The sequence below is a fragment of the Erpetoichthys calabaricus genome, chromosome 8 (assembly GCF_900747795.2).
Source record: "Erpetoichthys calabaricus chromosome 8, fErpCal1.3, whole genome shotgun sequence".
Classification (NCBI taxonomy): Eukaryota; Metazoa; Chordata; class Cladistia; order Polypteriformes; family Polypteridae; genus Erpetoichthys; species Erpetoichthys calabaricus.
This window is the reverse complement of record NC_041401.2, coordinates 32,753,114-32,768,096: the sequence shown is the minus strand read 5'-3', so window position 1 is coordinate 32,768,096 and position 14,983 is coordinate 32,753,114. Positions and strand designations below refer to the sequence as shown.

Sequence of the window (14,983 nt, the reverse complement as noted above, 5' to 3'; positions counted from 1 at the left end):
CTTACATTACACCATCGCTCACTCCCACAAATAGCCTGACACTTTTTGTCTCATTTTTCTAGATAATTTAAGGAGAGAGGTTTGCAAATTAGAGCAGACCACCATTCAGTCTCTTTTGCTTATTTAGTTAAGTGATGGCTAATTTGTCCCACTATCTCACCCAGTCATTTCCTAAAAGATGTCATAATACCCACTTCAGCATGACTGGATAGTTTTCTTCCATACATTATATGCATGAACAGAAATCCTTCTGAATATATATATTGAATACACTTCTTGTCCTTTTTTCTGCCTTTGGCCTGTAGTGTCTTTAAGAAATCTGACACGATCGGGCTTATGCTTTATACCAAATAGGTACTGATATCAGTTATTCATCCCTTTACTGATACTGGCCTTTCTTTTTTTCAGCATTGGGATGGGAACAGCTGAAGCCTTATTATCCCAGATACAGTAATAAAACAGTCCCAGGACAAACTGCCTGTCTTCTTTCGGGTACATTTGTGCACTCACTAAGAGACGCCAGTCTACTTAGCAGCATGCTTAAGGTTTTTATAAATGTCTGCATTTATTAAACATCTAAAATAACTTTTTGCCTACCAAGTTGTTGACCTCTTTATGGAAGAAAAAGAGTGAGGGTCAGCAGGAGGATCTGTGGCAGGCTTCTGACAAACAACATAAGAAGACATTATTCATGAGACATCCCCATGTAATATTCTACTAAATACAACTGTGTGACTTTCCCAATATTAGCTGTTACTTTTGTGCATGCTCTTCTAGTTTTAAAACTGCATAAAATAAGCTATTCTACGCAGTAGGTTTGATTATATTTTTAATTTGTTTTGTTTCTTCTTAGTTTCTCTCTTTTGCCCCCTTCACTCAAAAATATTATCACAGAACATGGCTGAAGTTGAAAAGGTAACTAGGGGAGACCATTCACTCTGCCAAGCTTTGTTTGGTTAGCTAATAACTGGAAGGAGTTAAAATTATAAGTGTCCCACAGGAAATGAATCGGATAAGATAACTGAGTAAATCAAAGAGCAGCGTGACAAGAGATCAGATGTTTGGCTGTGCCTTCCAGTGACGTAGCAGAGGCTTAATTTTAAACTCCAGTCCCAGTGTTTTTAACTGTGCACACACACACACACACACCCACACACACACACACCATGTATAACCTAAGTCTACAGAGCACTGGCAGGTGAAGCGATTTGCTCTGGTCACACAATCAGACAGCTGTGTGTCCTGAACCTGTGACCTCCTGATCAGATTTCATATCCTGAAGCTCAGGGTTTACTTGGATACTAAAGCATGATTCTCTTCATACTCGCTGCCGTACACTTACCTACTGATGCTCCCGTCCTGTCTTGAGATAAGGGAAACTCTTAAGATGGTGCAGCTTTCTTTGTCAACAGAATTAATAAGTAGCCTAAAGTAGAGTTAGGTATAGATGGACATTTTATGTAAAAAGAAAGCCTTTAATGAACGTGACCCTACTAAGGCACTGCAAAACTGCAGAAGACCATGGCTTAGTCTGAATGCAAAGAGACGAGGAAGTGACAGCGTGCAGCTCACAGTTCACAGATACAGTTGCTAAGGAGAAATATCTTCAGTTGTACTGTGCGTCACTATTTGGGTAAAATGCTCGATAGTCGAGAGTGGTGAAGGGTGCTGATGCCCAAGGCTTTCTGTTTATACCTTTGTCTCTCAAGTGCCGATATCAAGCAAAGTCCAGCACTTTCTGCTAATAGGGACACCCATTCTGCTTTCGGGTGAGTAAATGTCTCCTTTTTTATTTTATTTTTAATAAAGTATTGCACTCAGCCTGTTCAAGAGAGAGAAAAGTTCCCAAGAAGCTAATTGCTCTGGTTTCCTGCCACAGTTTACATTCCAAACGTGTGCCTAAGTTTCTCTGCGGCTTTGGAGACTTATCCCAGGGGGAGTGGGGTGTGTGGGGGGGGGGGGGGAACGAGGTAGAGAATGGGCAAAACAGTTAGAAGGAGAGACAAGAACTCTGCTGAGCCCGAAAGAGCAGAACCAGTGTGATCTGACAAGAAATATTCAGATTCCAGAGCTCAGGTCCCATCTGGAAAAACTTAATCTGAGCAGCATTCTTTCTCACTGCAGGTCCGTTCAGGAAGCCAAAATATGTAGAAAGCCCCAGAGTTCCTGCGGATGCAGTTGTTTCAGCTTTGAAAAAAGTATCGGACAACAAGGAGCTGTCCCAAAATGGTAAGAACTCCGTTTATTTTGGACAAGCGCAATTTTGAGTGTGTGTATATGTGTGATATAAAGTGCACATACGCATACAGTTTATGTGTTTCTTCTGTGTATACTGTATATTCTGTGTATACTGGATCTGTAAGTGTATGTGTGTGTATACAGTAAATATCTATATCTTTCTCTGTGTGTGTGTGTGTTATATACTGTATGTATATAAATATAAACTCTCACACATACACATATATATATATATATATATACACAGATAGATAGATAGATACCTAAATTGCTATGTGCCCTATTTACAGCATTACATACACACTCTATATATAGGATATACATACAGTATATAAGTTTTGTGGAGTATATGATTATCTATGTATTGTTTAGCATGCAGTATACGGTATCTACGTTCATGCCTGAAATGTATACTCATTTTACATAGTATCCTTCCCTATACAAAGTGAGAATGAAAAAATAAGAATTTCCATAAATTTGATATTCAGTGTCTTTATGTATGCATACATATACAGTATATACATGTGCATGTGTATGTATGTATATCTATGTAATATATGTATGCTTGAACATCAGAATTCTTTTATAGTATTTGTGACCGTTTAATTATAATATATACATACATGTGTTCGATTATGTGCAGAAGATGTAGTACTAGGGTGTTGTACTGTGTTAGCCATTATTGATGCAATGAGAACTCAAAACAAAATGACACCTTTTTTGGCAAACTAAAAGATTACAATATGCAAGCTTTCGAAGCAACTCAGGCCCTTTCTTCAGGCAAGAAGACAAGATGTACAGTGAATGAAAATAATTCTTCTAAAGATGTTGAGATAACTATGCAGCAGGCACATGTGTACTGTATATAACTATATAAATATTTGTGACTCTGTACAAATAAACTTCATTGTGCTGTGCAAGTATACCCATAGTTATCTTTCTAGAAAAACAAACTGAATATTTAAACTTCTGTGTTCCAAAACCTGTTAATTCCATTAAAGTATACGCATAGAAAGTATTATTGTATGTAGTTGTGTTAATGCATTCTGATTTACAGAAGCTGTAAAAATGAACTTTTGACATACCAACTCATCTACGTATTGTGTATTTCACAGTAATATCACCAGTGTCTGGTATTAGGCCTTGTTTGTACTAAAAGAGTGGAGTTTGGAAATTAGATTTTTAAGACTGTATGCGTATGTATACCACAGACATTTTTATAGATATTATTTGGATATATACTATATATTATCAATATATATAAAGATACCAATGAGTAATTCTTTTAATAGTGCTCAAATTTATAGGAGAAGTTAAGGTCAAGAGGCTTCTGACGCTGGACTTTCTAATAATATTTTACTGAGTAACAAACGGCTTTACAGGTCCGATTACCAACAGCTTGTGTGTTCTGTGGAATATCACCGTGTTTCTGTTTTTTGTTGCCTCATTTACATAAGGGAATTAGTTATAAAACAAATCCTTAATTTGCCATGCCAGATAGTTGTTTTGGAAGTAGGTGAAGCTGTAACATTTCGGTGTTTAATTACTTGCATGACAGCGTGTTTACACTGAAAATGTCATCAGCAATAGTGGCAAAGTGTTTTCCTTCAGTTGTGTTTTGTCCATACTCGTTTTCAGTGTTTCTGTGATTCAGTGCAGTATGGATATTAGAGCATATGTTTGCATGTGCAATTAATTTAATTTTCAGTGATTAAAATGTTAAACAACTTGTGTTTCATATGGCTAATGTTTTAATTATTTATAAGTAGTACATTGTATTTAATTATGCGAGGTTGTTCCAATGATGCTCTGCTATTTATAATGACAAAGTAGCTGATAGTTTAAACAGTGGTTTAATTTCTGTTTTATTCAAATTATCTTTAACCATCCACTGAGGTCTTTTGGTGTTTAAACAGAAAGCAGTAGCAATAGATGTTGAATGTTTTCATTTTCAAGCTCAGGTTTATTTTCATGTGTTCACAGTTGCTTGACTCCTGCAGACTAATGACAGTTGTGTAATAAAAACAGCAGAGACGAGACTTACGTCAGACATCAGACTTACTGTGTATGTTTAGATGTGTATGGTTTATATATCCATCCATCCATCCATTATCCAACCCGCTATATCCTAACTACAGGGTCTGCTGGAGCCAATCCCAGCCAACACAGGGTGCAAGGCAGGAAACAAACCCCGGGTAGGGCGCGCACACACACCGACACACCAAGCACACACTAGGGACAATTTAGGACCGACAATGCACCTAATCTGCATGTCTTTGGACTGTGGGAGGAAACCGGAGTACCTGGAGGAAACCCACGCAGACACGGGGAAAACATACAAACTCCACGCAGGGAGGACCTGGGAAGCGAACCCAGGTCTCCTTACTGTGAGGCAGCAGCACTACCCACTGCGCCACCGTGCCGCCCTGGTGTGTGTGTGTGTTTTTCCTTTGACCTTGGTGTGTATGTGTTAAGGGGTATAGTTCTGCATAACAGAATATACACAACTGTTGTTTAAAATTGCATAAGTAACAAGCAAAAACTGAGTTTAAAAAAGTCTTGAGAATGAACTTGCACTCATGCTGTGTAGGCATCAGTTTTAGGTGGAATGGGTAACCTTAGGGTGTAAATATTCTGAAACTTGTAATCTAAATTGCAAATGTGGAACAGGAAAAATCCTAATATGACTTCTGTATCTCAGAACACTTCAAAAAATGACTGATGTCCAGAAAGCTAGTGCCATCTGGCTTGTTTGGCTGCCTTTCTCTCGAGTTGGAGATGTAAGCAGCGCTGAATATGTAATCTTTGATAATGGGAACATGAAAACAAGTCTTTGATGAGAACAGGCTGTCCACCTAGTGTGACTTGTCAATTTCTAGGCCTGCTGCGGGCATTTAGCACAGAGGGTTGTGGAGAATCAGTGAAAGTTTATTTTATAAAGCGCCTTTCCGAACAATAGTCAGCTCTGAGAAAAAGATGAATTATGGAATACACTCCATGTACAAAGAGTGGATAAAATCCAGCAAAGTTACCCCTGGCAGTACTCTATATGTAAAGTAGGAGTAAATTCAGGCTATTATTAAATATCTTTGTTCATAGAAGACCAGCTTTAAGTGTGAGCGCAGATTTATAGCACCACAAAGGTCCAACACCATGTAACATACCCTTTTAAAAGCAAATATATCCTTAAGCTCCCGCATTCATTAGTTTTTAATTTTTCTCAAATTTAGTCAACATAAAATTCTATGAGTAAGTAATGAAAGGATGCAATCAGAGTGGTGCATATGATATTATTTATCTTATCTTTCAAAAAGGATTTGATAAGGAACCACATGAGAGGTTGGGCTTCAAAATATGGGTCAAGAAAGCTTATCAAAATTAAGTGAAGTTAAGAGTGGTGTCAGCCAGGGGTTAATGCTGGGGCCGCTGCTCTGTGTTTGGGCTTCTGAGTTGCACAGGAGCCAGCCAGGAGAGAACTTGGCTAACAGACTTTTTATTCTTGTGCTTGACAAAGTAGTATTTGGATCTTTATTCATACACACAGTAAACCTGACAGCCTGACTGAGGCTGAACTCTCCATACCTGTTAACCCTTCGTACAGCACCAGCTCTGTCAGGTAGCACACTATTGGCTATCAGTTAAAGGGGAAAGCTTGACTGTGTTGGAAAGTTGGCTCACAGACGCTAAATTTGACATGCTAAGTGATTCTCAGTTGTTTAAATTGACATGGTCATGCGATAAGCCACATACCTTATGGCTAGAAGTCATGTAATATGACATCAGTTTTAGTAATTGCAAAAACTGTGTATTGCTGCAATCATAACAACTAATACATAATTGTGCCTTGCAACCAGCCATATTGCGGTGGGTTGGCACCCTGCCCGGGATTGGTTCCTGCCTTGTGCCCTGTGTTGGCTGGGATTGGCTCCAGCAGACCCCCGTGACCCTGTGTTCGGATTCAGCAGGTTGGAAAATGGATGGATGAAACCAGCCATATATGCCCTCTGCAAAATGAATGATATGCTAAACTATTCATTCTGATTTGAATCCTGAATCCATTGGGTTATAACTTGAAGTATATTCTAGTTATAACTAGTAGTTGGTTAATTCATCCAGTGTGACGACTCTCGTTTTATTTATGCCAGCAGTCATAAGGAGACCTGCGGATCTGGGATTGTATGGTACACACAAAAGTAAAGGTATTAATAAGTTCTTTATGGTAAAGGGAGATAAAGCCATTTGCAGCTTTATAGCTAGATGTGTCTTTTGGCAGCTTTTTAAATTAGCTGCATGTCAGAAATAGAAGGATTTGAACTGTCACTGATTAATTTCATTAATCTTACAGTATATTACATACATTAAACAAAACTGCTCTTAAACATGAGTTTTGTACATGCTAACTAAAGTTTCTTAAATTGTTGAAAGGTGTATTTTGTTTTATTAGCTATAAATAGTACAGTGTCCAGAAAACCAAAGGACCAATTAATGTTAAAAATAACACAAAAATTATTACTGGATTCAGTCAACATTCAAGCCGTGTAATTTAAAGCAGACAATACTACTTCTGAGGTTTTCAGAATTTCCACCCACTAATATTACTGCTTTTTTAAATTTTTTTTTATTAAGAGCTGAAGAATATGCATTTATTGCTTATTCAGTATTTTATCTTATGGAAATAATTAATAATGCAATAGGAGAAGTATTATTCATTTTCTTGCATAAATATATATGAGTGTCATTTTCTTATAAGTGAAAATGAATATTTTATTTCCAGACATTTTACCCTAAAAGCATGTATAGGGAGAAAGCAGAATTGATGTAAGCACTCGACCTCAAGGACACCACATTAGAGTTCAGACAAGATTGATGGAGTACCATCAGCAGACGTGAACTCCTGTTATAAACAAATTAAAGCTCGGCTTAAATCTGAAAGCCTTGCACGTGGAAGTATGTCCAGTTTTGGAGCGGAAGGTGTTAATTTGATATGACGGTTGGGAAGCCAGACAGGTTTTTAAAAATATTGTTGATAAGATTATAGTTGGGAGGCAAAGGTTTTGTTTTAACACTTTAGAAAGGAGACATAAGATTGAAATACATTTATAATTCTTCCAAACATTGGGATCTACGCCTGACTGGTTTAATAAATGTCTGACAATGGCTATTTTGAACACAACGGGAATAGTGATGGATAATGAAAATGTGTACATTATATGCAATATGTGCTCTGCAAGTGGAGAAATGTAATTTATGAACAGTCTAGTTGGAATTTGGTCTGAAGGACATGTTTTTGGGATAATTTCAGAAATTACTAGTAGAGTTTATTGCTTTTTCATTAACTTAAAATTGCTATAGTGACTTGTAGAAGAAATGATGCAATTTGAGCCAATAAATTATTCAATTTGTAATGCTACCCATGTATTTTCTGAACTCGTATATATGTCAAGTTAGATATTAGTTTGAACTAATGATAAATCATTGTATCTGCTTTGAAATGTAATTAATAAATGAAAGACTGTGCCATGGTCCCTGTTGTTAAGGGTGTGTGCACTTGTGTAACAAATGCATAATTATTTGTGGTAAACATGATCTTTAGATAGATAGATAGATAGATAGATAGATAGATAGATAGATAGATAGATAGATAGATAGATAGATAGATAGATAGATAGATAGATAGATAGATAGATAGATAGATAGAATGAATAAACTATATTTATCTCCTTGGGGGAATGTTGCTTTTTACAGAAGCTTTTTAAATACATAAATAGATAACAAATACACACACACACAATATGGTCTTAACACACATCAGAATGACTGAAAAGAAAGAAAGCTTCTGACTTGCTAGTACCAGACCCTGTGAGGCATTATGCAGGCATTTTGCTGTTGGTGTAAAGGAGCCCCAGTTGCGTTTTTTGACCCACTTCTGCTGAATGACTCATTGGCTGGAAGTTCTCAGTGTTGTGTGTTAAAGAGAGGATGTGAAGCATTGTTCATAGTGGCATTCAGTTTTGTTTTAATTCTTTCCTCCACTATTACCTCCAGGGGGTCTACAGCCTGTCCCATAACTGAGCCTGCCCTAATTAGCTTGTTGATTTGGCGTGCTTCTCTTGAAGTGATGTTACCAGCCCAGCACACCACAGCATACAAAATCGCACTGGCCGCCACAGAGTGTTAGAAGATATAAAGGATGTCACTACTCACATTTAAGGAATGCAATCTACTAAGTAAGAAGAGAATGCTTTGCCCTTTCTCATAAAATTCCTCTGTTTTATGAGAGCAGTACAACCTGTCGATAATGTGGACCCCCAAGCACTTGTAGGAGTGGACCACCTCTACATCCATTCGGTAAATAGTAACCAGACATAGAGGCTGTTGCATTAAAAGTCAATAACCAGTTCCTTGGCTTTGCTGATGTTAAGATGCAGACAATTCTCTTTGCACCAAGAAACAAAGTTCTCCACCTGACTCCTACACTCTGTCTCATCCTTTTTATCAGTAAACCCCATAAGTGCAGAATCATCTGAGAATTTCTGCAGGTGACATGACCTGCTATTGTATTTCTAGTCGAAGGTGTACAGAGTGAAGAGAAAAGCAGACAGTTCTGTTTCTTGTGGTGCTCCAGTGTTGCTCACATCCATATCAGAATCACAGTCCTTGAATCTGGTCTGCCTGACAGATAATCCCTTATCCAGGACATCATAGGCTCATCCTCCTGCATGTCTCTGAGTTTACCCCTTAACAAGAATGGCTGGACCATGTTGAAGACACTTGAGAAATCAAAAAAACAATCCTCTCAGTGCAGTCTCCTTTGTCTGTCCAGGTGAGAATAAGCCTTATGGAGCAGAGAGATAACTGCATCCTCCACTCCAATCTTTATCTGACAGGCAAACTGCAGCAAGTCCAGGTGGTCTACCACAAGAGGACTATTATATTAATATTGTTCCCTGACACCATGAATTGGATTAAGCCAGGTTTGAAAATTGTATATTAAATTAAATGCTGTTTGCTTCTAGTTCTTAATAAAGACCTGACATGTATATAACCATATGAACATAAATCATACATACATATACTATATATGTAAAGATGGAATGAGAGAGAGTGTGATCAATAAGAGGTGCTGATCCATTCCTGAACCCAAATAACGTCCAAAGAAGGCAAAAGTACATAAAACCAGATGTTTTACAGTAGACCCCCCCACTTATCTGGACCACAATGGTTCAGAGTTTTAGTTAACCAAGACTTAGTTTTCCGTCATCTGAAAAATTATAGAGAAAAAATATATGGAAGGTATTTAAAAAATAACTGACTGAAAACGGGTTTTCTGCAGATTCTATGATGTATTTACCCACGTGAGCTTGCCCAGTTAAGTTTATATTGTAGTGCCTCCCTGATGCTTGCCAGTGCCAAGTGCTAATGGATTCTTCTCCTTACATCACTGTCCTTCTCACTGTTGCCACAGTAGTTCAAATTCATTTGTGACGTTGGCAGGCTTGATGTTTTTATGAGCTCCACTGTGGCTGTCTCAAAAGCTGCTGATTTACATGATGGAGTACAAGGTTATAGTGATGGTGGCTCACCCCCAGGCTGATGCAACCTTTCAGTGCTCTTTGAAGTCGCAGTCCCTAGTGACCACTTCCAACACCTTGCAACGGTGTACAGATTCATCGAAACTGAAGGGTAGTACTTGTTTCTGGGGCAGACATGTGGCTGGAGACAAATCCATATCAGCAGGGTCTTGAGCACTTTGTTGGCAAATGTTGCAATGTGGTGTTGCATGCCTTTCTGTCATGCGGAGCAGCAGAGGTGGTGAACGCTTCACTTCTGTGCTATGACTTGTCCTTTCTATGTAGGCAGGCAAATCACCATGTGTGGAGTTGCAGATGTGCCAGTCTCTTGGATGCCTGTCTTCAATGAACCGACACTACAAATGATGTTCCAGGTCCAGATCTCCGCTTTCAGATCTTACCGCAACTCAGTAGAAATGCCCAGGAAGTCCATTTTAGGTCTTGAGGACACTTAGTGCTTTACCAAATCTGACTGTAGGTCGGGTCCTCATTCTGTTTCTGACAGATCTGTGAATGCCCTTGGATTTGCACTCTTTACATCACTGTTTTAGGGAGTTCGATGTGGCCCCACTAGTTGGAATTTATTTTCAACTAACTGTACCAACACAAATCTGTCTCTCAGCTGTTATATTCAATGGATAGCTTCCGCTACGTTACAGACAGCTTCTGGTTAATCCAGATTTTCACTAATCTCTGCTGAGTGTGTCTCCGTCAAATCCAGATAAATGGGGTTCTACTACATTAGAAAATAAAGCATCAAAAGAAGTTTAAACACCAGCAGTAAAGACAATACTTCTTCTTCTTCTTCTTTCGTCTGCTCCTGTTAGGGGTTGCCACTGCGGATCATCTTCTTCCATATCTTTCTGTCCTCTGCATCTTGTTCTGTTACACCCATCACCTGCATGTCCTCTCACCACATCCATAAACCTTCTCTCAGGCATTCCTCTTTTCCTCTTGCCTGGCAGCTCTGTCCTTTAGCATCATTCTCCCAATATACCCAGCATCTCTCCTCTGCACATGTCCAAACCAACACAATCTCGCCTCTCTGACTTTGTCTCCCAACCGTCCAACTTGAGCTGACCCTCTAATGTACTCATTTCTAATCCTATCCATCCTCGTCACATCCAGTGTAATTCTTAGCATCTTTAACTCTGCTACCTCCAGCTCTGTCTCCTGCTTTCTGGTCAGTGCCACCGTCTCCAACCCAAATAACATAGTAAAGACAATACTGAATCGGAAAAAAACAGGGTTTGCGTCTAGTGGATTGTCTTACTCACTAAAGGTTTTCCTCACACTCCTCTTAAACATCTTCCCATATATCCTGCCACCACCTCTGGCCGCTGCTTCTCATATTCATCCCATTACTTTACCTCTTATCACCTCCTCCTCTCCTGACCCCAAGGTCAATGGAGTAATAAAATGGAAGAAGCTTTTAAGTCCTGCTGAGAAATCACTTCTGGATTGACTTCCTGGACCGCTGCTGGGGTCACCAGCACCCTTTGCAATGTCTATCGTTATCCTCCTAGCTCTCCCTGTTGGGGCCTGTCTCTAATGACAAATCAAACAGGGTGTGGCACCCCCTCCCAAAGACTATTTTTCCTGAGCTGGTGTGGCTGGCGCACAAACTCAAGTTGCTGGGATTATAAGCAGCAGGTTCTCCTGTTGAGCTAAATAGAGAACTCCATTTTGCCAGCAGGCTGTTTAGCTGCTAGCTTATGACTATTTCACAACAGCGGGTGTCTGTCACTCGGCTTCACTGTGCATGTGCCACTGGGTAATGAGCCCAAGTTGACCCTGTAGCCCTGAATCCCAATCCAAGGACCAGGTAACCACAATAAGGCCTGTTATTGTACATATCAGGGAGCCATGTGGCTGTCATCTCCTATGCTGGTGAATTCCTAATCAGTTAAGTCATGTTTCACACTGTGCTTCCATTATTTTATCCTCCCCAAAACACATTTTTAGAAACCCTTCCGTTAATAGGAATGAAATGCCTCCTAAAAATGGCATCTCTCTTACAATGTGACATTTTTAGTTCACTTAATAGTGGAGCATCTCAGGGCTTGTCTCCTGTCCTAAGCAATAAAGACAGGGCCTGTCTTTATTAAGCATCTCAGAATTACTGCTAAGAATTGCACTAATTCTCGCACTAGGATAAGAATTTGTCCTTCCTCAGAGTTGGACATAACACATATTTAAGAAGTATCGTACTTTTATTCCCAGCTAGGAGTGAAGGTTCATGTTTGAAAGTGAATGATGTCACAGTCTTCATAACACCCAGTGCTGTAGATCCTAACCCTAATTCATGATGACTTTTGAAGTTTTCTGATACTGACACTAAGGCTGCACCACAAAGATGGTAGTACTGCGATAATAATAATAATAATCAAAGTAGTAGTAAAAAAAGAAGAAGGAAAACATATTAAGCTCTAGGATATTGCACTAAGCTGCGCGTAATTGTTGCCACTTCACACACCGAATGAGAGTAACACCCGATAACACGCGCATTTATTTAACAATGATTGCACCAAGGATTATCCCTGCTTTGTGCCCTAAGCTTCCTAGGGTTGGCTCCAGCTTCCTGGTTATCCTGCTCAGGATAAACTGGGTTTAGAAAATGGATAGATGGCTGATCCACATACATACTTTCAGATAAATCATCTTCACACTGTAATGGCAACCTGAAAGACCTCATTAAGTAATAGTTACTAAAACTAGCCCCAGCTATTCTTGCGCTGTTTCTGAAGTCACAATTGTCCTCCACTGTGTCTTGCCTGTCTCTGTGACCCTCTTCTTATCTTCTGCAAGGTTCTTTTTATCCAACGCCGCTTGCCTTCTTGGGGCTTGTCAAATGTAACAGGAATGTTCCAGTGGTACATGGAATGCAGATCTCAGCGTACCTGTTTGAGAATTTTCTGTCAGCCTCTTGCATTCACATATGCATGCTTGTCAACACTTGGGGCAATCATACTTGTGTGCTTTAACATCACCTTACGTGAAGTGGTAGGGAAACATACAAATCTGGGCATTACCTTATGTACTGTAAGGGCTTTTATGGTGAAAATTTGAGAAATGGTTAGTTGTGACTTACCCAAATTATTGCTATTACAAAGCTATATTTTACGTGTAATGGTACCAACACTTTCATTTCATCTGACAATGGATGGCATCTCCACATAGACAGAGTGATAAAGTACAATCCATCTCTGTCAAAACTATTATACTGTGTTCTATCTATCTATCTATCTATCTATCTATCTATCTATCTATCTATCTATCTATCTGTCTGTCTGTCTGTCTGTCTGTCTGTCTGTCTGTCTGTCTGTCTGTCTGTCTGTCTGTCTGTCTGTCTGTCACATACAGTGTCTTATCTATCATCTGTTTGTCTCTCTAATTGTTTTTATTTCAGAAAAACATTTTAATTCATTTTAAAACAAAATATTTTAATTTATAATAACACTTTTCTACATTGACAAAAAGAGTTCAGTTGAGTTTAGTCACTCCAACCACACTTCTCAAACTACCCTTTTATTTGGTATAAATTAGTGAGAGTTAAAAAAAAAAAGAAAAAAGAAACAAAGATTTCATAATGTGAATGGCTTCCAAAAGCGTCCTCTTCAGTGTCTGATAGACGGAGTGCTGGCAGCCAACTTCTGGATCAGCAGTTTGTTAATTAAAAAGTTCAGAGTTGGTGCGTCTTAGCAGTAAATTTACAGAATGACACAAACTGCGGCCTTCCGTCTCCTGTGTTTCCATCACATGCACCTTTTATCCTGATTTTGTCACTTTTATTTTAATTTTTATTATGATTTGTTTTGATTTTATAAGTGTAGCATAGGTTGATTCTCTTCTCTTTTATCTCTTGCCATTTCACATCCATCACTTCAGCCTTGTAATTCTTGGCTGCTTGCTGTAGCTTGTGCTTGCCATGAATTTGACATTGACTTTGAATACTAAGCTATGCTCTTCTTTCTTAGTAGTTTTAAATCAGGCTTAAACAGGTTTACTAAATATATGAATTAATATAAAAATATTTTATCATCATGTTTATGAAGTAGCTGTGTCGCCATTTTCTTTTGTGTTATGAATTGTGGTTGCCAGCATTTTGTACGTTTCTTACATTTCTGTGGCCATGTTTTTACGGCCACTATGACTGCAGCTGGTCACATGACTTGGTGGACACGTGACTTCTTATGTCACAGCACTCCACACATATAAACTATCAGTGTGCTACTTACTGTGTCCAAGTTTGTTGATACATTCTTAAATTGCTGTCAGTAGTTTCCAAGTTTTCTTTGTAGTAAGGAATTCTGACGCTTTTTTTTTTCCAACTTCCATGTTATTCAATGTTGTATACCAATAATAGCAAAACACCCATAGAGGGTGAATACTTTTATATAAGCACTATATTTGATGCACGAATTCACTGCCGTCTACAAAAGTAGTTTTGAACTCAACTCCAATGTCCGGTACTGTTAAATAAGGTTGTGCATCAGACTGGCATTTTTCAACTGTAAGCTGTAGAAATCTTTGGAGCAGGCATCATGATTCAATTTCAGTAGTGTGGATTACAGTTAATTTCCCTTTTTGTAAGCTTCTTATCACTAAAACAAGCTCCCTGATTACCACATCTAGCTACTGTAGAGATTGTAGAATGTCAGATCAGTCTGTAGTTCTTTTAAAACATCTGCTGTGTATCCTTAGCATGTGGGTTCATCACAGCAGTATTTTTGGGGTGGGATTTAATTTATCATTATTTATTAACACTCTTATTTTGTACACATCATTTTAATGGGTCATACAAGAAATTAAAAAAATCTTCTTTGGAGCAGACTGCTTTAACTTTCACCAAGTGTATTATTTAAAATGCCATTTTGAAGTTACTTGTATATAAATATAAATTTATATAAATACCAACATGCAAATTAACAGTACCATGAAAAAGGCTATGACCAATAGGCTATATAAACTGAACTTAAATTAAAAGAACTCATTAAATAAAGTGAGGTTATTATTTGTCTTAGTATGAACTGAATTCAGTAGATTCATGGATACCGATCCTCATCTTCCTTACTACTCCTGCCATTTCGAAAGTTCATTGTGATCACTTAGGGATGCTCCGCAGTCATGCAATATGGTGGTGGTTATTGCGGGCTGTAGCTCACAGGCTGAGA

At 38.5% G+C, this 14,983-nt stretch overlaps 1 protein-coding gene across 4 annotated transcripts in view; it reads left to right on the top strand.

Moving 5' to 3' along the window:
• Positions 1–14,983, top strand: part of LOC114655440 (protein TANC1-like) — a 569,281-nt gene that overhangs the window by 250,868 nt on the left and 303,430 nt on the right. For 3 of the 4 annotated variants that reach the window (XM_051930575.1, XM_028806429.2, XM_051930574.1), the window contains exon 5: positions 2,125–2,229. In XM_051930575.1, the coding sequence (XP_051786535.1) occupies positions 2,125–2,229 (105 nt within the window). Of the gene's footprint in view, positions 1–1,250; positions 1,770–2,124; positions 2,230–14,983 lie in introns of those variants that run through there. The other variant, XM_051930576.1, reaches the window with a different exon arrangement.